This window comes from Equus asinus, chromosome 2, assembly GCF_041296235.1.
Source record: "Equus asinus isolate D_3611 breed Donkey chromosome 2, EquAss-T2T_v2, whole genome shotgun sequence".
Classification (NCBI taxonomy): domain Eukaryota; kingdom Metazoa; phylum Chordata; class Mammalia; order Perissodactyla; family Equidae; genus Equus; species Equus asinus.
In genome coordinates this window covers 18053513-18076928 of record NC_091791.1, presented here as the reverse complement: position 1 = coordinate 18076928, position 23416 = coordinate 18053513, and the positions used below count along the sequence as shown (strand labels likewise).

Below are 23416 nucleotides of genomic sequence, written 5' to 3'. Positions count from 1 at the left end.
ATGACTGAAATCTTTACTGAAAATAAATGATTTCATGGAAAATTATTAAGAAATCCCCAAGTTAATTTCATTGCTAGAGGTAATGCAACAATACACATATACACACACGCATACATTCATTATGCTAGCCAATTTCTTATTCAAATCCCATAAAAATATTTTTAATACGCATTGGCCCCAAACTTTCAGCTACTTAATCTGTGTCAGAGAGATCAAGATTCATAAATAAATTATACAATCTCACTTAGAAAAAAATACTGCAATCTAAACTTCTAGTTATCTGTTGTCTTGAGTAAACAGTTCAGATAAACATCATTCATGTAAACTTTTCTCCATCCTTTATTGGGTGATTATCTAGGCTCTCTGAATCATCTTTTTCAGTCACATGTTGAATTATTTTCATTGAAATTTTGTAAGACTGCACGAATGTCACAGTTACAAATCCCAAAAACTGAAACACTATAGCAAATTTAAGATTAATTTTTTATTTAAGTAAACATATCATATAAAAGTTTTATCTCATAAAAAATATGCTTCATATTAAATAATTTTAAGGAAACATAATTACTTATACGTAATGCTGTCAATCTAGTTTATCCATTACCGTTTTGGTCCCCGAACCTGCCTTTGTTTCCACTCCTAAGGCTGGATGCAGAACATAACTGCCCCCACGGGGAGGGGCAAGAGGTCCTAGGGAGACCAGTCTCAGTTATCACGGATGATGCTGAGAGGCATTCAGCACCATGATGTGTTATTCAAATGTAAATGAGAAAATAAGCTATATGAGTGACCTTCATGAGGTTTTTCACATAAAGTGTATTTCATATCACTAAAGATTTAACGACTAACAAGCTACACCTAAGTTACTTAATTACTTTTGAGTCCTTCGAGATAACATCAATATCCAGCTTCTAGTTTCCACTCTTTAAAATATTTCTCCATTGTGCTCCTCGATTTCCAGGTGCCGACATTCACGGTAGGTATGATTTTCTGCGGCTTCAGCCACTGAACAAAACGTTTCATTTCTAAGAAGCTGCTGTGTTCACTATAAGGAACTCCTGCAACAGAAAAGAAAAGATACGGCCTACTAAAAATCAAGTTAATAAAAAAATGCACAAGCCCAAAATAAAATAAAATAAAAGAGAAAAGGAAAGCAATTTGGAGCATTTTTGTCAAGAACTTCTTGGTGCTTTATTTCTGATAAGAAAATCTGTTATTATCTCTTACAGATAAAGATTAAAACATTAAAATGATACAGAAACTTTGAATTAAAAAATTCTATTATTTTTCTATGTAGACACTTAATAATATGCATTTCTATAGATTCTTCTTTATAATTAGGCTTTTCTTTTAAACTAATTCTTCCCTTTAAGTACTTTGCTGAGCTATGGATTTCAGGAAAATCTTGGGAGAAATGTAGTAAAATTTGAAGAATAACAAGGAAGAGAGTCTTGATTTCCAGAGCAGGTAAGCAGATTCCAGTCCCCAAGCTTGGCACATATAAAAAATAAGCAAAGAGAGAAAAATTAAATCCTAACAATCTCTTTATCTTCTTTACTGAAGATCAAGTACCTCAGAGAAAGGGAGACAGGGTTCTGAATCGAGTAATCTAGGGTCTTTAGAGACAAAGTCACCGGTCTAGTGACATATCACAAATGTTTCCATCAGCCATTATTACAATAAGCCAATTTCTGAGGACAATGGTAAACCTCCTCCAAGAGATGAAAAAATTAAAGTCAAGTCTGTAACTCTTGCTGTCACCACATCTAATCCATTGTCTCCTGCTCCCAGTTTCACAGCGTCATCTAAACTTCCAGGACACAGCTGCACTGCCCCTGGCTGTGAGCAGGTCTACGATTTCCTCTCCGTATCACTGATCACACAAACGAATGAGCTGCATTAGTCAATGTCTGTCTACCACAGTCACACGCCTTTCTATCAGCTCACACTGTACTAAAGATACAGGCTTAGGGTATGGAGACGATTTGATACCAGAATTTTTAAAGATTCTTTGGTGCCTATTTTTCTTGGATCTTAAAATGTAAGATTTTACAGCCTTTTAAAAAAATGTAATTACAAATACTAAAAGTGACAAAACTTAATAATTATACCATATATTGAAATGTTTCCTTTGGTCCGGGGAAGGACATCTGCTATACTAGTTAACTTATTAGAATGTGTCCATCCTGTAGGTCGAAAAGCCAAAATCCGATCATATTTTCCACCACACTTCTTCAAATGACTCTGTAAGCCCTGTTAAATAAAAATAGGATATTTATTTAATGGTCGGTGAAGATAGTTATGTAGAATAAAACAGAACGATCAAAGATGTTACATCGGCATACTCACAAGGAGTTTTCACTTGCTAAGCATTAGCTTGCAACAACCTGGGACAGTGATTCCAAAAAAATAAAATCACTGAAAAAAAATCTATTTTCCCCTTTACTTATCTAAAGTTAAACACGCTTAAGTACAGGGTGAAAAAAAGATGAGGCAAGGTTAAATGTAAATAATTATGTCTTTAAAAATTGCAATTCAGAGAGCTACCAAAAAAACCCCTCTCCATATCCTACCACTTTTTGGGTATTAGATACGCTATTAGCAGATTGAAGATACTAGCATCTAACAGTATCCCTATTAGACATACTGACATTAACACTTGCAAACATCATTCCAGACATATCCCCCTGCAGATAAACCAACAGAGGACTGACAGGTGGCTAGAGAGATGGGAATAAATGTATGGAATGGCATCATACTCCACACAGACATACATTTTAAAGACGCACAGTAGCATTCTTTTCAGGTGTTTACTCCTTTTCACCTCTAAACATGAACTAGAATAACTTCAAAACTTCTCATGCTGCAACAACTGGAAGTAATATGCTTCCCTAATAAATCCTGAGTAGAATAGAACTTTGGAAACTGAAGTCATCATAAGTGATGACATTTGACACAATTCTCGGAAAATCAATGACCAAAGTTCAATCTTTGAAAGATAAGAGAAATCCAGATAAAGACAATAAGGGCATGAGGGATTCAAAAAGGTCTAATACTTTTGGTCTTAAGACTAAACCCAGAGTGTCAAAGGCTTATGGAAATCTATAATAAAATTCTAGTTTTATTAAAAATAATAAAAAATCTAAACCGTAAGTAGTGTTATCTTGGATTTCCAAAAGTCTTTTTCTTCCTTAATCATACACACTCTGAACTATTAAAGTATTCTAACAGGTGCTGGTATACAGTTCTGAAGAAAACTTAAAGACAAATCCATTCATTCATCGACCTATTCACTCCTCCAGGAAATATCTGCTCCAGGATTATGCCACGTCCTGGTGTCAGAGATGGACGAGAGACACCGTCTTTATCTTCTGGAAGCTTACAGCCTGGCGGGGAGACAGTCAATAAACCCTACCGTCTGGGTCTTTTTTAATGGAAACCCTCTGCCATTTCTTGACTTTTTCTAACTCTCATCATCTATTACACCATGAGCACTTAGGAGCCTTACAGATTCATCTTTCGAGAAAGGATTCATTTTTTTAGTATAAATTCCTAGAAATGGAATTGCTAAATTAAAGGATTTACCCCTAATTTCCACTACTATCCAAGCAGATGAGAGTGCCAATTTCTCTGCTCTCAGCATAGGAATATTACCTTTTTTAAAAGTATGCCAATTTGATAGAACACAAACATATTTTTTTATTTTTATGCTTGATTACTAGAAACTGAACATTTTATTGTGTTTATCAGACATTTAGATAGCCTGGTGAATTGATAACAATCCCTTGATTTCTCTTTTGTACCAGTAATATTTTATTAATTTGATATTAATATTAATAAAATTATTTTACTATATGAATATTATTTACCTTAAAATTTTATTAATTTTATATTAAGTTATTTTAAGATAATTAAAAATTTATCTTTTATTAATTTGAATACCTACTATTAAAGTCATATTTCTTACCAACTACCGCCTCCCCACAAAAAAGTTTAAGTTATGGATATATAACTAAGTTTTCATTACAATATCTCTGGCTCTGTACATTTTCAGGTTCTTGGCTTGCTAGTCTAGGATCTAGCTAATGTAATGCTCTTTGCTGAATTGCTAATCCTCCTCTTGTCCTCACAGAGAGAAGGAAATAATAGAAAAGTGAGGTTTAGAGCAATTATACATGTAATACCGAGCTCATCCATTCCTATTTGTGCAAAAACACTCGGGAGAATTAAATGAGAAGTAATTTCTACTTTTCATGAGGGAAATTTGAGTTACCACAAAAACATCATTAACCTGTGCCACAAACAAAAACATATTATCATATAAGCCAAACATACAGAAGAGATTGCCAACAGCCACTAGTCGTTCATTCACTACAACTGGAGAACCACCATCATGAGGAACTTTAAGAATGATTTAGTCAACATAAAGTTCCTGATCTATGACTTGTCTCTCTGTTTATTGGTAACCAGTTTGTCATAACAACGCTTTCAGTATATGCCACCAGAATTATTTTTTCAGTGTGCAAATAATCATGTATAACACAAACATATTGCTATAACATTTTACCACGTTCAATCAGGTTTAAATCAGAGATGATAGTCAACTACACATCACATATATGAACTTGGGATGTTGAAACAGACATCATGAACGGTATTATTTATACAGTTTCTCAGGCTTTTACGCCTGCCTTAGAAACCCTGAAAATTGCATCAGGCTTACATTTTCACAAAAAGTCATTAGCTCTGATGCAACAAAACTATTTTTGGCTGGTAAAAAACTGGCTTTAAGTACTAACTAAAATATAGCCTCATGGTAACCATTTGCTTCTGTTCTGTGTTTTGAAGATAAGAAATTGTCAGAAACGTCATCAATATCTGGTCACTTTAACAGAGGAAGGGAAGGGCTACTGAAGGCAATGCCAACAGCAGATGAGAAATACAGAGAAAGTAACAGACAATAATTTCAGATAATCATTTTTTTTGTCTTCAAGGCAGATAATTGTCTTTTTTTAAGTGCACAGGTCAGTGATTGTCAGTACATTTAGAAAGTTGTGCGACTATCACCACTATCTAATTCTAGAACATTTTCATCACCACAAAAAGAAACACTGTCTCCATTAGCAGTCATTCCCCATTCCCTCTCTCAAGTCCTGGCATCACTAATCTATGTACTGTCTCCATAGATTTACCTGTTCTGTACATTTCATAGAAACGGAATAACACAGGATGCAGCCTTTTGTGTGTGGCTTCTTTCACCTGACATAATGTTCTCAAGGCTCATTCACATTGTACTATATACTAGCAATTCATTCCTTTTCATAGCTGAATAATATTTCTATTTTATGGATGTTACATTTTGTTAGTCATTCATCATGTGATGGACATGTGAGTTGTTTCCACTTTTCTGCTATTACAAATAATGCTACTATGAAGTTTTTGTGAATGTATATTTTTAATTCTCTTGGGCATATACCTAGGCCTAGAATTGTTGGTCATATAGTCACTCCATGTTTAATTCTTTAAGGAAATTATCAAACTGTTTTCCAAAGTAGTTGTACCATTTAACAACCTCACTAGCACTGAATGAGGGTTCCAGTTTCTCCATATCCTCACCAACAACTGGCATTGTCTTTTTTATCATGGCTCTCCTAGGGAGTGGAAAGCAGTACCTCACAGTGGTTTTGATTCACAGTTCCCTGATGGCTAACAACGGAGATCCGCTTTTCATGTGCTTATTGGCCATCTGTATACCTTCTCATTCACAATATTGATGCGCTTTTCATGTGCTTATTGGCCATCTGTATACCTTCTCATTCACAATATTGATCCTCTTTTCATGTGCTTATTGGCCATTTGTATACTTTCCCATTTATTTGGCGATTTCTATACCTTCTGTCTTCGCCCTCTGCCATCTGGCTTCCTCCAACATCCCCTCACTTGAAACAGTTCTTGAGCAGGTCACCAAAGATGTTCTAATTGCCAAATTGCCATTTTTTCCTTATATGACCTCTCTGCAGCATGTGGCTTTTAAACACTTTTTCTTAAAAAGCTCTAGTTCCTTCATTTCTACAATATCCTGACTCCTCTGCTTCATCATCCTCCTAAGTAGACAATTTGTTCAAACGGAACACACTAAGTTAGTAAGAAATAAAACTGTAAAATAAAAATAATAAAAACACGCCATACCCTCCTCAGGATTTCAGTGTTCATTTTACAATTAATCAACATCTCATGAACCTTCACACAATTTGGATGTCTCCCAAATTTAAAATATGTTTGCAAAGCTGGCTTAAATACCAGTGGACAAAATTCTGACTTGATTAGTTTTATGAATTACACACTCATGAAAAAAGCCCATAAAAACTTTACCTTAATCTCATGAACAAAGGAGTAGTTATACCAGTTAGAATTTCCTTACTCAAGAGATAGACCTAAAATATTCATTTTCTTTACACCATACGCGTTATTATTTCTAAGACAGATACAGTAATCAACATCCTAAGCTATTTCAACAAGCTCCATAAAAGTTCTTTCATGAACATTATAGCAAAAGTGAAAATACATTGTTTTGTGTACATTATGTTCTGAATTGTTTTTAATAGACAGGTTTGATGTATTCCATCACTAGGTGTCAAAATGTTAGTAAATGGAATGAATCTTAGTTAGTACATGAATAAATCTGACAAATAAGCCTCCAAATCACAGTGAGGTCATATCATACATATCTTAATTTATACCTCAGAACTAATATTAGAACTTCCTCTGAGGATGCACGGCCACCATTTCATTTAATCCTCACAAGTAAATTTCCAATATGAAGCAGCATCACAGGGGCTTAATATTAATACAGAATACATCTGAAGAGAAGTAAGAACTCCTCAGAATTCTCCACTCATTTCCCCACGCACCCAGAAAGAACTGGAAAACAATCTTCAAAACAGATCACACAGCTGTGAATGACCAGACAGCTGCATACTTTTGTATTTTTGTTTCTTCCTTTATGATAGTTCTCTAGTTCCTAAACTCCTGGTGGGCATACGAAATTACTCTACTCAGCTGCACACGCTAAAAAACTAAAACCATTTTATATTCCACCGAAAAGATTTTCTAGGACAAAGTTTACCGTAGGTGATGGCACTATAACTTAATTCCTCTAAGTTAAATGCGAGTAAAATGGAAATCCAGTTTACAATCATAGATCATCTTTTTCAGTTCATCCTACAAAGACACATCTCCTGAATGCTTACCTTAAAATTAATTTGCATCATTGGGAGAAGGTGAACCAGTGAATTGCACATGTCTGTAGTGATGAGGGAATTAATTTCCGGTATATTGAGACACTGTAATGTTTTATATTTTTCTTGGGACATGCCCACCTTTGAACCTAAAACATCAGCAATGGCTACAGGCAAAGGAAAAGGTTGAAAATAGTAAAATTATAACTTATGAAAAACATCATAAAATTACAACTTAATCAAAATTTAAAATAAGAATTTACTAAAAAAAGAAAGGAAATTCAAAACATTCACACTTTTGCCAGAATATCTTAAAAAGGCCAAATAATTTTGTTGGTTAACTGTGTGGAATAAATTGTGAGAAATTCAAACAATTTATTTTTAAAGACGCAGTATTTAAAAACTGTAAAAGATGTATAGCAAGTGGTAGAAGGGAGGGAACCAAATTTGGAGGAGCTGAAACCCTGGCTTTACCACTTCATATCTTAATGTTTGCCACTATGTGACCACAGTTAGGAGAAATGGAAAGCACTCGGCAAAGCAGAGTAATACTATCTAGACAAACTGCAATTACATAGCCAGCCATGATTTAGGAACAAAAATTACAACTGTTCCCCCAACATAATTAATTGATGGCTATCCTCCAAGAATGCAGCAATGCAACCATGCATGAGCCATCTTTCAAAGTTTACTGAAATACTCACGTAGCATGGCCATTTGCTCTATAAACATTTTGTAGCTATAAAGCCACCATAAACACACTTATCAAATGTTCCCAGTAAGCTGAGCCATTCCGAGTTTAAATGAATTGAACTCTATCAAATTTTCCTTCAACTTCAAAGGTAATATTGAACCATTTCAGGAAATAAATATCAAGTGCAGAACTAGAGACTGAAAGGGGTTTATGCAAAAGGAATCTGATCTTTATAATATATTAATGTAAATGAGATACAGCTACCACCCACCTAGGAAGACTTTCTCTTTTCCAATAGAATAAGTGCCACAGACAACAAGAGTACATGGGTTTAGAGTTACAGCCTCAAAGGCAGTGTTGATGACAAACTGGATAACCTCTTGCTGAGACGGAAAGGAGTATTCTGGGCTGCAATATCTGTAACATGGAAATATGGTACTTATTCAGAGAACAACAAGAAAGCCATAGCATTCAGTTGGATGCTATTTTAGAAAACAAGCTTTAGCAACATCACATACAACTAGCAGTCTAAGATATTAATACCACTGCAGTTATCCCATTGTCTGTGGTTAAAACATTTGTTACCAGGAATTGATAACTGATGATGGAATTATACATTTTGAATATACCTTTTGCATTATATTTCTTTTATCACTCTGAAATAAAGAAATTGCCTTTTTTTCTTCAAGACTATTTCTAGGCAGCCAGCTATTTTAGCTATGAATTATAAACCTCAACATCTTTTTTTTTTAACCCCAATTACCATCAACGAAAACACTATTGATAGGGATTATTTATGGATTAAAGAATTCCGATTTAGTGAAAAAAAAATTATTAAAACAACGGAACTAAACACGAATTTAATGAAGCAGTTTTATATGAAACAGTTAATATTCACATAGTTGTTCTCTTCTGTTAGGAGGCACAGGGCTACATATAGTATTAGAGGAATACAAAAGATCCAGTTGGATGGACCTCAATACAATAACACCCAATGAAAAGTTAACTCTAAGACTACTAGCTATATACATTTGAGATGAAAATTAAGTACTTTTTCACTAAAAAAGTCATAAAGTACAAAGAAACATATTTTTTCCGATTTTCAAAATTGTTCTTGCTGTCAGCCATAAGAATAGAGAAAAAACTTAGTCCTTTCTCCTATAAAAATCCACAAAAAAATTCAGAATTGTATGCAGAACAGAACTAAGTACTAACAAAAAAGGCACTTTTTTTGTTTTTTTGTGAGGAAAACTGTCCGTGAGCTAACACATGATGCCAATCTTCCTCTTTTTCGCTTGAGGAAGATTGTCACTGAGCTAACATCTGTGCCAATCTTCTTCCACTTTGTCAGTGGGACACCATCACAGCACAGCTTGATGAGCAGTGTGCAGGTCCATGCCTGGGTTCCGAACCTGCAAACCCCGGGCCACTGAAACAGAGTGCATGAACTTAACCACTATGCCACCAGGCTGGGCCCAGTTTTTTGTTTTTCGGGGTTTTTTTTACTTATTACTTTCTTAATTTATCTAGTATTTAAAGCATATATAAAAGAATGGAAAAATTAGCCATAGTGTTAGAAAACTGGATGTGGAAAGACCAACTTTTACTAAAATATGCCACCCAAATTGACTTCTTGAAACAGGTTGAAATAGCGAATAATTAATTTCTAACAAATTGATGAGGTATTTTAATATATAATAAACAGATAATGGCTATTATCCGTATGTTTACAGCATTTAGAAATTCAAAGTCATCACTTATAAACTACCTTTTGGAGAAAGGAACAAAGTAATTTTGAATATTCAGAAACAAAATTGCATGTTGGCCTCTGTTCTTTCCTCCACAATTATACTTAATAATTATACAAATACTTTGAAAGGATAACTTAAAAGCGTGTTTTCCTAAAGTTTGCCCCCCAATTTTCTTCCTTGTTTCAGTAACAGGGTTCTCACATAGACCATATTTTCAAAAGGAAATTACAAAAAAATTGAGTTGTAGTCAGTTAATACATGTAATCCCAAATTTGGGATCCCAAATCTCAAATGTAACCATAAATTCTTAAGCAAGTGCATTTTTTTTTTCAAACAGCACTCCTCTCATAAATAGCCTTAAAATGATAATGAACAGTTAGCCATGCTTTTGATTACCTAAGCTAATGCTCAAAGTACTCATAATATTCAGGGTAAATGCTGCCCGTGGGAAAGGAAGCGCACAAAGAAAGCCCCTCTTACGTGGTGTCTAAGTAAAGCGTGTGGACTCTCTGGCTCGCGAGAAGAGAACGTTCCATGCTGGGATCTGCTCGGAAGTCTCCAGTGTGTAACATGACATTACCATTAGGAAGATAAAAAAGGATCATGACAGCACCTGGACAGCTGAACACAAACATTTCAAAGGAATATTCTTAATACAGGCAAAGCATCTAAAGGAAGAGTACTTATTTCAATGCCAACACGTAAATACAGTTTCTTAGCAGACCACAACGACATAGCATTGCACCAGAGGAAATGGAGCATTTTAACCTACAGGAAGTTACATCATTAAAAAAACTGGTGTGCAGGAAAGGATTAATTTAGCAGACCAGGGTTGCTCAAACTCCATGTCCCCGAGAAAGGCCTGTCTGGAGGACTAGTCCTTGGCTGGCCCTTGGGAGATGAGTTCTGAGCCTTTGGAATATTCTGCCTAATAAGAATGTTTTGTATGTCTGATGCATTGGGCCACATGTTACCAGTCTGAGCAGAGTTTATGCTAACACTGTGATCTACAGTGAATATTTGTTTTTGCTCTAGGGGACTGCAGTCTGAGTGGCTGAGGTCAGTCACATGGGTACTGCATATGTACATGACTGACCTTCAATAAAAACCCTGAACACCAAGGCTCAGGTGAGCTTCCCTGGTTGGTCACACTTCACACGTGTTGTTACACCTTGTTGCTGGGAGACAAGTGCATCTGTGTGACTCTACTAGAAGAGGACACCTGGGAACACGTGCCTGGTTTCTTCTAGACTGTGCCCACTTTCACCTTTTCCCTTTGCTGACTTTAATCCGTATCTTTTCCCTGTGATAAGCTGTAACCATGAGTATAACAGCTTTTCTAAGTCCTGTGCGTCCTTCTAGTGAACCATTGAGCCTGAAGGTGGTCTCGGGGACCCCTGACACAATGGGTTTTGGAAATTACTACTAACACACATAGAACTTTTGAATGCTAGGAAAACACAAGAAACGATAACTTTTATAATTAAAAACTTCCCCTCACCTCCTCAACTCAAAACTTCAGACCCCAGTGACCTCACTGGGAAATTCTATCAAACACTTAGGGAGGAAATAACACCAATACTATATAACATCTTTCAGAAAACAGAGGAGGAGGGAATACTTCATGAGGCCAGCATTACCTTGATGGCAAAACCAGACAAAAACATTATAAACACACTCCAGACCTAATCCATTATGCAAACAGACACAAAATTCCCTAACAAAATATGAGCATATCAAATCCAGCAATATATTTTTAAAAAGGATAATACATGAAGACCAAGTGGGGTTTATCCCAGGGATGCAAGGCTGGTTTGACATTCAAAAAGTCCATCATTGTAATTTACCATGTTAACATTACACAGGAGAAAAATTATATGATGACTTCAACAGATGCCTGAGAAGCATTTGACAAAACTCAACACTCATTCATGATTACAAACTCTCAGCAGATTAGGAACAGAGAGGATCTTCCTCTACCTGATAGAAGGTATCTACGAAAAAGCTACATCATGCTTAATGGAGAAAGACTGAAAGCTTTCCCCTTAAGATCAGGAACAAGACAGTGTGTCTGCTCTCACCACTCCTATTCAACATTGTACTAAAGGTGTGAGCCGGTAAACAAGAGGAAAAAGCACTCTGAATGGAAAGTAAGAAGTAAAACAAAATTGCATGTGCAGATGACATGATCACATATGTAGGAAATTTTCAAGATTCTACAAAAAAATCTATTATAATTAATAAGCAAGTTTAGCAAGGTCTCAGGATACAAGGTCAATAAACAAAAATCAGTTGTCCATCAAGAGGTGAATGGATAAAGAAATTATAGTGTGTCCATACAACAGACGCTACTCAGTGATAAAAAGCGACAAACTACTGAGACACACAACAGCACGAATGGATCTCAAAAACACGATGAGTGACAGAAGCCAGACACAAAAGAGTAGACACCATCTGATTCCACTTAGATGAATCCCTACGAAAGATAAAGCCAGTCCATAGTGATAGGAAACAGATCAATGGTTTCCTGGGCCAGAGTGGGGGCTGGGGACTGACTGGGAAGGAGCACAAGGAAACCTTCTGGGGTGGGGAGAATTTTCTCTATTTTTATTGTGGCAGGAATTACATGGGAGTATAGTTTTGTCAAAACTCAGCAAACACTTCAAATAAGTCAATTTTATTTATGTAAGTTATACCTTAAAAAAGTTGAGTAAAAGAAAAAAGTCAGAACTAGGAGTTGTCATAATTGGGAATTAAAAAAAGAAACAGCAACTAAGTTAGCAGGCAAAAACTTAAAGGCAACCTGAAGAAACAGCACTGGCCTGGGTTTCAGGAGACAAGTTGATAATTTATATAAGTGATATTAAAGAAAACGGCAAAGGTTCTCTCTTCAGGAACAACAGGACACGTTAAAATATTTTTAAAAAAATAAGATGGAGCTTCACATGTCAAGCATAGTAATTAAAACTGCATAAAAAATGGGTTACACAACATTTAGGGGATCCCTGTACATTTAACTCTGATTCTGTAATTGGGTACATCACTTTTTTCCAAAAGGAGAAGCGTTTTACTCAAGTTTTAAGAAATATCAAGCATATTGGTTCCTATTATAAAGTTCTTAAAAATGCCAATGCGTTTTCCTTTTGAATATTTATAAAATAGGCTACTATTGAGGTAACTTTAATACTTACTGATTGGCATCAAGAAAAACAACTTTGACACCATTCACTATACAGCCAGTGTCCATTGGCAACGGATGGATATACTGTTCTTGCACATGAAGTTTGCACTTCAACAAATTGCCAGTTATCTGCAAAACAGAACATGCTTACTGCTGATATGGTGAAACACTAAATAAGTCTTTTATTTCATATCTAGTTTAGAACCCAAGCATCTTAATAATCTCTCTCTTCTCCCACTTAGATTCATGTAAAGGCTTCAGAATGCCAGGAAGAACTTCCTAAAATGATTGTCACAAGTCTGCTTAAATACTATCACTGACTCTCCCTCACCTGTGAAAAGTCCATCACCACCACACCCACCCCCCCCCCCCCACGCCCAGCACAACACAGAAACCCTTTGTGATCTGGCCCCTGCCCATTTCTGTGGGTTTATCTTCTGTTATTCCCTATTTCATGTTTAGCCATTCCGAACTGTCTGAAGCACCTGGAATGCGTATATTTCTTAGCTGTCTGTGCCTTTATACAAACTCTTCTCTTTACCTGGAACGCTCTCTCCTCTTTCTCTGCCTGGTTCTGGAATCCAACAGACTTGCATTCAAATTCTGGCTCTGCAGTTACTAGCTCTGTGACTTTGGGTGGGTCACTTAACTTCAATCCTCAACTGCTTCATTAATAGAAAGAAGATAACTCAAGAACTCTGAGGATTAAATCGAATTCTAGCCAAAATTCTTAGTAGTAGGCATTAAAGCGTTCACCTTTTAACAATTAGTTCAAGTACCTCTTTCACCACGAAACTTTCTCTAACCTTAGGCTGCGACAGAGTAAAGCACTCCCTTCCCTCTACTTCTAGGCATTCTGCCCACTTTTCTATTACAATACCGATCCCATGACAGCATTATTTGTGATGTGTTCTCGAAGGCTGTAAGCTCCTTGAAGTTAGGTATTTTGCCTTGAATATCTTTGTAGGCACTTAATGAATATTTACTGAATGAGATTTAGGTGTTTCAGTACATTGTGAAGTAGTTTATCGTTTCCATATAACAAAACGTATTCTTAAAAAATCTATTGTAACTATTGACAATAACTCATTTAATTTTAGAATCTCAATGTGGAATCTGTTTTCTCATATCTTTTCTAGTAGAATGATAGATCTTACAATTTATTCTTTTTTTAACCGAATAGTTTAAAAATTTGCTGCAGTCTACAAATTCAGAATTTAGAATACTAAAACTTACCTCGCTACAATACACTGGAAATGTGAAATTTTTAGACAATCCAGCATAATGATCAGAATGAAAATGTGTGAGAAAATAGGCTGTGCAACCTTCAACCAAACCATACTGAAAGGCATCAACTGTAAAGCCCGTTCCTGGAATGAAATGCCAAGACAGCTGCTTGAGTGACAGCAAAGTCAAAGAAACCCAGTTTGATTATAAATAGTGAACCCTCTAACATCTTTACATCTCACTTTCAACTTAAATTTATAATTTAAAAACTTATACCACATAAATTCAGCAAAAGGTGCCAAGAGAGATGAAAATGAGTCTTTTAAGTTTCTACTAAATACCCTGTGTAGGCTTTTTTAATGAACTGTACCAAAAAATCAAAATATCAAGCTACAAACCAGTTACTTCTTTATTTTACTGAATATTTTCGTGATACCTATGGGCACCTAAAATACTTCTGCAAAACAGCAAAAGGAGAATGTTAACTTTCTTCTAAAACATGAATTCTCAATGGGGGTGATAGTGTTCTGCTTTAAAGAGGGCAAAAATAGTTGAAGGCCCAAATAATCTTACATATTACAGTGGTCTGTGGTCCTCCAAAAGGCCATGGTACAATAACAGATAAACAGTATATCTGTAGTATTTGAATTTCATTGTGGGAGGCTAGGGGGGAGGGAGGGAAACAAGAAAAAAAAAAGTCTAATAAAGGCTCCCTAGAGGAGTAATAATGAAAAAAAAAAGGTTGAGCTGTTAAGAAAGGTGTTTGCAAAAGAAATAACAGTGTGCTGACTGTGATATGCAAGTATCATACCTTATAAATAAGCATAACTTCACATTTCTATTGAGGCTTATCAACACAAGGCATACTAGTCTTAGGTTCACTTAAAATACAGAAAAGTAATCAAAATAATTACTAAAAACAAAACTGGTGCTATCATGTACACAAATGCTATCCTCTACATAAATATTTTGAACAAATTATAGATCTAGAATATCAATAAAACACAAAAATATTTCTGAAACCAAGTGTATTTTGGCAGTTATACTTTATATTCTTTTCAGAAGAAGAGTTACTGGTTTCTTTATTCTTAAGGAATACTAAAATTCACTTTGCTACACATTTTTCTATTAACTCATCTATTAAGGCATGAGAAATTACGAGAATATGAGAAGGCTGAGAAACTAAGTTATAATACGGTTTAAAAATGTTTGGCATTTATCATGACCCATACAACCTGTGCCATTTTCCTTATTTGAAGCTTTTTAGTACTTGGCATTTCTTCTAAGTGCTTAGAAGCTGTCTTTTATTACAGTTACTTACAGAGTGTGTTTCCTCCTTCCATATTAAGCTGATCTTTACTAATCTTTGTCAAGTCTGTAATATCTACCTAACTAGTACATTATCTTGTATACAGAATATGTTTAATAAGTTTCCTGAATTGAATGGAGTGAAAAAGATTAAATAGGCAAAAAATCTGTTAGAGGTCAATGAACTATCATAAAAAGCAAAAGAAACATACAAAAAATTGCTTCATACATACCGCAACATGGACAACGAACATGAAATTCAAAAAAGTTGATTCTTTGTAGATACATCAAGCACTGATAGTTCAACTTACCAGGTATTTTCTTATAGAATGGACACGTCTTTTTTCTTAATTCTCCTGCATTAGATGACTCTGGGATTTTCGTGTTCCCTCTCTGCAGCTTGCCACAAGCTGATTTTATGAAGACTTTGTCTTTACTTAAGTTGACTATTCCAGATTCTGTCTTGTTCACCCGGCGATCTGACCTCTTCTGACGTGCTCCTTCCTGCAGTGAATGTGACTTTTTAAGTCTCTTTCTTTGACGCTGTGACTTCTCACTAGAAAGTTCCACAGAAAGCTGACTCTCATTTAAATTCTTTGCATCAAATTCTAAGTCACTTAAAGATTTTTCTGCTTTCCTCTTGCGCTGCCGGGACCTCTTTTCATTAGGACTTACAACTGGATTTAAGTTCATCCCTTCCAGCGCACTTTTCCCCAGCAATTTCTCTTCTTTTCTTTTGGGTGGTAGTCCAAAGTACACACCTATATCCATTTGCTTCATGACCTTGGTAGAAGGCTGTGTTGCATTACACTTAGGACTAGATGGCAATATTTTCAAAGACTTAGCAGCAGTAGGCGTACTACAAAATTTCCCTGTATTTGGCGCTGCAACTTTCCTGCAGGAACATGTTGAGTTAGCACTGTTCTTAGCACTGAGGTTTTTACTTGATACTTCTCTAATTTTACTTTGGGTTGGGTGGAAAGAAAGACAGTCTCCTCCCTGGCTTGCAAAAGGTTTAGACATTTCACTCGTAAGTAACGGAAGGGAAGTTTGATTGCAAACAGCTGATTCTTCAATTACCTGTTTTTGTTTATTTGATTGAGATGAGTGAAATTCTGGCTCATCAGGTTTTGCTTTAGTGGCTTGGTAACTAGAAGCAGGACCCCTTGCTAATGCAGGTGGGAACAACCTAAAATCAGCAGCAGCAAATGCTGGATCACCACACAAAATATTCTCATTTTGGAAAATAATTTGAGACGAATCATTTACAGCATTGTATTCGGACAATTCTTCATTGTATTTATCTTGAGTTAAGAAGCTATACACTTCAGGGCGGCTCTCCTCCTGGTCCTTCAGAAAGGGACCATGGAATTTTTTAAACAAAGGAGAGCTGTTGTCATCTTCTTCTTGGCTGCCATCTTTAGAGCTGTCTGTAAAAAATAGTTCCTGTTGTGAATCACCCAGCTTTTCATCTATCTCGTAAGTTTCTTCATCACTTTGAAGTGGAGAATAGGAAATTTCACAGCTGCTAACGTCATTTTCTGGCAATGGCAAACTTATGTGCTCCGAGTTGTTTTGGCTGTCTAATTCTTCAGCAAGAGGCAAACCAACTCCTACCAGTTTGTCATTATTAACAAATTGTGTGAATTGTGGAGGGTGCTGGGATGTTTGGATATTTGTCAAAGAGGAAATCTTTTTATTGGTTTCAATTGGAGCCTGAGATTTTCTTAGACACGGTGTCACCAACAAGGGATCAGCTGAAACATTTTTTAAGTTCTCAGATTGTTTCTGATACAGAGACCATTCTTCCTCAAGGCTACAAAGAGAGCCCGAATTAGTCTTACTGAAACTACCATCTGACCCATGTGAGGGACTGCTCAAAGGACCATTACCAGCCCTGCTTTGAGCTAGCAGGAGGTGTGTGTATTTCTTGTAATGAGAAGGAATTGCTGAAGTACACAGAAGACCTTCAGGACACTCTGAAAATTGTAATAAAGAAAAAAGTATTACAGGATCAAAGCACAGACTAAGCTCTGACCGCATTAGCACTACAAATTAACATGAAAGTGGAAAGCTGTCAGGCCTACTTTGAGGCCTTAGGACAATGGCTATCTTTATACAAGCAAAAGATCAGCATAAAATAACAGTAATCCAGTATGGCTTTGCAAGGGGTTAGTTATTACTTTTAAATCGAATACTCTTTTAAATTTCTTTTCAAATATTCTTAAAAAAATTTTTTTATGACTAACACCCTCTTTTTCCCTACGTAACTCTTACAAATATGAGCTCCCTCAAAATGCATGTCATGCTTGCATTAGCTATTTCTTAAACAGGTGTTACAGATCGACACCTTCAGTTTCACTAGTTCACTAACACTCAGGCAATAAAGAGTAAAGAAGACTAGGATATGGCTCTCAGAACTAACACTCTAACCCAATTTTTATCTTATCAAGCAACACAGATTTATGAAAATTGTAGTATTGAATTAGATGCCATTATTTAATATTCACATCTATACAATAACAATAAAAATTTTAATTAGTTATGGGTGTTCATACCCTGAACATTTTACATACTGTTCTAAGATTTGAAATTCAATTTGATAAACTGGTTAATAATAAGGCTTTAATAGTCTGGAAACAATTCTCTATTATACCGTTATGATTGAGAAGCATTCTGTAAGCCATTTGGCATATCCCCTTGTATGTTCATTTCGAAGGGTATCAAAAAATGATTCCCTCTCCCTCCAAAAAAGATGTTACATTAAATTAGAAGACTTCATTGCTTAAAACTTAAAACCACCACACAAAAGTTATTTGTTACAGAATAGAATTCAGTTCCAGAAGAGGCCATCTGAGATTCTATTCAAAGGAGTTTACTCGGTGACAAACCAAAAGAAAAAAATCTCTTTGAGGTGGCTTCCTTGTAAGACATTTCACCCTGAGATGCTCACCATGCCACTGCAACTTCCATTTCTGATTTTCAAGCCACTTAAAAGCAAATTACTAGCATTTGATGAGGCTTTCACTTGCTATACTTTTATAAGAAAGGTTAATGCTAAATTAAAAAACAAAAAGTACTTTTGCATCTTCATGGAGAACTTCGAAATAACTAGAGGTTCTAGATATCTATATATCTCTCTATATTTATCTGTATATCTCTCCATATATATCTATATCTATATATAGATCTCTCTATATATCTATATCAAAATATCTTCTGAATCATAGTTACCATGAAGGTCATATTGAGTATTATTTTTATTTCACTGAATTTTAATTCCTTGAGATTTAAAAATCTATGTATGGTATAAATGATAACTTTAAAACATACAAATCATCATAATAACCCATTCTCCAAATACTCCAAGCTGAATTTTCTACACGCTAAACATGACACATTACATACTTTAAAAGATGAAAACATAGCATTACTTCAGTTATAAATTGGCACATTTTTATTACTAGAATCTTAATAATCTAAGACTGCCTCCCAGTTCTTCTTCCTGTACATTAGTGTGATAAATTCAGCACAACCAGATTTAGAAGACTGGACTACAGTCACAATTCTCTAAAAGCCTGTTTCATAAAAGATAAAATGGGCAAGTTGTTTAACTTTTAAGAACCCCCATCTATAAACTGTCAATACCACCTACCTTAAGGGCTCCTTGTAAGAGTCACATAAGTAAACAAAGTATCTAGTCTATGTGCTTAGTTAACACGAAAAATAACTGAGATGTTCAGGGACTTATGAGATTAATAAAATACACTTAAGCTGTTTTCAAGTTTGCAACATTCTTTACAATTGTACCATTGACTGTTATCATTTTACCCTTCTCAAAAAGAGTAAAGTGCATTTACCTTGTTTCCTTTGAGGATAAGTCATTTATACCTCTAATGCCTCATCTGTCTTTTGGTTTACTGCTTGCCTTGCTTGTTTCACTGAACTGATGTATCTGGCCTAATGCAGGTCTTTTAGACTATTTAGAGACCACTATGTTTTTCGTAATCTTACCTGTTTCAGAGACTGGCAGAGAATCCAGACACTCAAACACATGCCATCGAGGAGTTTGACCTAGCAATGAAGAAAAAGGCATCTGGCATTTGGGACAATATCCATCATAAACTGGACGTATCTTTGGAGACACGTGTTTGTTTTTGTGAGTCCTACAGTGCTTTCCTGGAGTGGTCTCCTTGTCTTGGGACTGCTGGATACCAACTCTACAACTAGAATTCTCACCAGAAGCTACAGAAGTCTGACTAACTGTTTCTCCATGGCACATTTCAGGGTCCTTCACCTTTTCTTTAGCTTGTACAGTCCTTTTTTTATTTCTGTTTCGTTTTGACTGGTATTTTCCATCTGTTACTTTTTCAACAGATTCTGGAATAGTCTCAGAGCGATTATTTGGATGTCCTGGTTTTGGTTTTCTTTTGGATGTGTATTCCCAGATGTCTTCTTCCAAAAAAGCGTCTTCTAACATGGCAAAATGACTTTATCATTAAAGAAGCACTAATATTAAGTAAATTGACAGCTTATTTCTTGTTACAAAATTTTTTAACGGAATTATTTTGCTAAGAAAAAAAGTAACAAAACCCCACTAATTTGATGGGCATCTAATGCTATGGTAACGAATATATTGGCAAACTACTAAAGCTTATACCTGAGAACCCCCTGTGGTTCCATTTACACCATAATAAAATTAACAGAACCTACTACAGAAGTAGCATCTGAGTTTTCCATTGTGGCTACTATTTTATTCAGGTATCGTGGTCTCTTCCAAGACTTGATTCATAAAAATAAGAATCAGTAATACTTCGAAAATTAGGCACTAATGGGAAGTATGGGCTCAACAGCTTAGTCTTAGAACAAGCTTTGCAAAATTGTTGTAAAGTGCCTGTCAGTTCTCTTTCAACTGGAACACTGTCCAAAGAGTTCACAAATGCAACGACAGTCCCTGGGCAAGTGGCTCAGCAGGTGTCCCAAACACTAAATGGTTACCTCCAACACTAGTCACACCATTATCAGAGGTATGTGATTCGCAAAAAAAAGTTAATCGCCCTTTTCCTTGACTCGTGGATATTCAACAACTTCAGTTTCCCGGGTGAGTCCAGCATCTTCCTCCAGCAGCAATAAACCACCGCTGCAGAATGAACAAACAAAATTCAAACATGTGAAGTCACGTTTGCCCTGAGGCCACACTCCTAACTCCAGACCACAGAGATGGTCTGCCCTGGAGGTGGCCAGCCCCCTGTCCACCAGCCTCAAAACCAAAGTTCACCTGCCTGATACCTCCCACTCGCTCTACCTTCTGTTTGGACATAGAAGGCTGCAAGGCCAGCGAGCGGGGCCGTACACCCCTTGCCCAGGAAGGGAGTGAGCTGCTACCACAACCCGCTCCACAAAAAGTCACCAGAGCCCGCCCCTTCTGAAGACCCAGAGGCCGGGCCCTCAGGGATCCTCGCCGCAGCCCACCTGCCACACCCGCACCCCCGGGAGCAGCTCCAGCTGCGTCCGCTCCCCTCGGCGCCCCCTCCCCCCTGCTCGGCTGACAATCTATTCGCACCCGCACTTTCAGCACTCCGGGGCGACAAAATACTGTATTTGTGTATAAACCAAAGCCACTGGCCAGTCACTCCCAACTTTAAAAGCCTCCTCCCTTGAGGATATCTCTACCCCATTACCTTTCCTGCCTTGGCGGGAACAGCTTCCCGCTGCCAGTGCTGTGTCGAATCGGCTGATCCTGCTGTAAGAGCGGGACTTTAAAAAGAGCGGAAAAAATGTGATCCTTTTTAAGTCCTACAGATTTCTTTTATGTTTGTTCCATAACGCGCTCATTCTCAAAGTGAAGGGTGGGGGAATGGTTCTTTTAGAGGTTCTAGAACGCTGACCCAGAGGCCTTTCCCATGTTGAATCTGGCGCTCTGAATGTCCAGACCTAGCTGTGGCGAGAGGATGGAGGGGGCGGGGTGGTTTGGGACGGTAGTTTACGTGCCCGGGGAGTTGCGACGACTTGTACTTTAGCACTTGAATGCATGCTTAAAAAGTAAGAAGTGTCGTTAGTGTGGAGTGAGGCTGGTGGAGCGTGCGGTGAATGTGCCGTTTTGAAACCGAAGGACAGTAAACGCGTCCTCTCTCCCGGAACGAGCCTCTCCCGCGGCCCGGCGGCCGCCTCTGGACGGTCCGGAGAGAACATGGCGGCCCCCGGCCCCCGGGGCTGCAGCCTTTCGGGCCTGCTCCCGGCTCAGACCTCGCTGGAGTACGCCCTGCTCGACGCCGTCACCCAGGAGGAGAAGGACAGCCTGGTCTACCAGTATCTGCAGAAGGTGGACGGCTGGGAGCAGGACTTGTTAGTGCCCGAGTTTCCGGAAGGTGAGGGGCTGGCTTTGGGGTGGGCAGCCCTCACGGATCCTCCCCTTCCTCGGGGCGGGGGGCGAGGCGGGGTGGCGCCGCCGCCCCAGGGCTAGGCACTGCGGCCCGCCTGGGCCTCGGCTCGCGGCTCTGCAGTTCCCAGGTGTCTTCCCGGTGTCCCGAAGCAGCTGCGACGGCGGGTGTGGGAGGGCGGGCACCTGCACGTTCGTCTCTGTATCCCGAGCCCTGTCCTGTTAACCAAGCAGACATTCCGTGACTGTTTACCCGGCCCCGGTTGGCGATGATTGAAAGGTCCATGCCACCCTGTCCTTTCACTCTGGATGCTCAGCATCGTCGTCTTCATCATCTTTCTGCATCAACCCAGCTGACATTTATTGATCACTTTTTATGGGCCACACACGCTTCTGAACACTTAGGGGGTATTATCTCATTTATCCTCCCTGTAACCCATCGTGGTGCTCTTCTTAGTCCTATTTTACATTTGAGGAAACTGAGGCACTGGGAGGTTAAGTGACTTGCCCAGGGCCTCACAACTAATATCTATCAGAGTCGGATTTTACAGACCCCAGATTGGCCGGTTTTTCAGCTGAGCCAGACTTCTCCGTTCAGAGTCCTGAAACTTCTAAGTTTTAAAATCAGAATCAATTATGTCCCATCTCCAAGGTTCGGATCCTGGCCCTGCGAGTGTTTGGAACATGAGGGAACTGACATTCCCAGCAGTGCTATTTGTCAAGCACATCTTGCTATGATAAATGAAACGGTACTTTACCTTCTTGGTTGGGACTGGCATTGTTTTGCCTGGTGGTGTTGGCCTGTCTCCTGGCATGACACTGAAACCACATGTATAGTTAATTGGTTGGATGTGGCAGGCAGGGTTCAGTATTTCATGGGAGGCATATCAGAACCTTGCCTCTGACGAGAGTCTTGTGTGTCTTTTCAAGCCTTTTGCTCCCTCCTTGAAAAGTGTTTATTTTTTGTTACTAATCCTATACTGGATTTGAAGTCCTGTGGAATTCTTACAAAAGAATTGGACGCATGAATGCTTAGCCCATCAAAGAAACTTGAAAAGATTATATACATATATGCATATTTTTTACAAATTTGGGAATAAGTTAGTTATGTAGTCCACTGTTTTAAACGAGCAGGCCACCAGCTAGGATTAGGGCCAGTGTTTTTATTTTCTAGTCTTGTTTATATTTACAGTGCGTGTATTTTATTACCATGAGATTTGACCTCTGTGACTTGTAAATAATGTAATAAATATTCAGGCTTCAGATTTGACGTAGTCAGATTTTCTGCTGGACCTGATTATCGAGGACAGAATACTACAAATGAGTTTTTTCTTGGATTCTCTATCAGTAAACTGTAATCAAGAAGTCATAGACATAAGTCTATCTCAAAAACAGTAGGCTTTGTTCATTTCCTAAGAGAAACACACGTTTATGGGAAGCAGTGTGGTATAATGGATGGATTCAGACAGACCTGGGATTAAATCCCACTTATTCCGTTTGTTAACTATGTGATTTTGAGCAAGTCACTTGACTTCTCCAGGCCTTACTTATCTCACTTATAAAATGGAACCAGTATTTACCTTTCGAGTTTATTATGTTGATTACAAATAATATATTTAAAGTTCTTAGTTCATAGGA

General features: G+C 37.5%; 2 protein-coding genes across 4 annotated transcripts in view; one reads left to right on the top strand and one right to left on the bottom strand.

Annotated features, from left to right (window-relative positions):
* Nucleotides 1–469: 469 nt before the first annotated feature.
* Nucleotides 470–21344, bottom strand: DCLRE1A (DNA cross-link repair 1A). 3 transcript variants are annotated; one of them, XM_014867813.3, is made up of 10 exons: nucleotides 21081–21344; nucleotides 19414–20539; nucleotides 15711–17378; nucleotides 14101–14234; nucleotides 12875–12993; nucleotides 10164–10304; nucleotides 8204–8349; nucleotides 7251–7405; nucleotides 2112–2253; nucleotides 470–1058 (listed from the first exon to the last, which is right to left on the bottom strand). In XM_014867813.3, exons 2-10 carry the CDS (start codon nucleotides 19877–19879, stop codon nucleotides 898–900), a joined length of 3132 nt encoding a protein of 1043 aa, XP_014723299.3. In that variant the 5' UTR covers nucleotides 19880–20539; nucleotides 21081–21344; the 3' UTR covers nucleotides 470–897. The 3 variants fall into 3 exon arrangements, with proteins under 3 accessions (XP_014723299.3, XP_070338929.1, XP_070338915.1); XM_070482828.1 differs by lacking the exon at nucleotides 21081–21344 and adding an exon at nucleotides 20963–21047; XM_070482814.1 differs by lacking the exon at nucleotides 21081–21344 and adding an exon at nucleotides 20872–21002.
* Nucleotides 21345–21589: 245 nt separating this feature from the next.
* The window catches only part of NHLRC2 (NHL repeat containing 2), a 54868-nt gene continuing 53041 nt past the window's right edge, over nucleotides 21590–23416 (top strand). Inside the window, exon 1 of the mRNA XM_014867815.3 lies at nucleotides 21590–21767. Within this exon, the coding sequence (XP_014723301.3) occupies nucleotides 21590–21767 (178 nt within the window). The remainder of the gene's footprint in view (nucleotides 21768–23416) is intronic.

Coding starts and splice junctions, on each gene's coding strand:
- DCLRE1A (XM_014867813.3), bottom strand. CDS start 19,879: ATGTTAGAAGACGCTTTTTTGGAAGAAGACATCTGGGAATACACATCC. Junction 17,379..19,413: donor TCTGCCAGTCTCTGAAACAG/GTAAGATTACGA, acceptor TACAATTTTCAG/AGTGTCCTGAAGGTCTTCTG. Junction 8,350..10,163: donor ACGCTTTACTTAGACACCAC/GTAAGAGGGGCT, acceptor TCCATGTTACAG/ATATTGCAGCCCAGAATACT.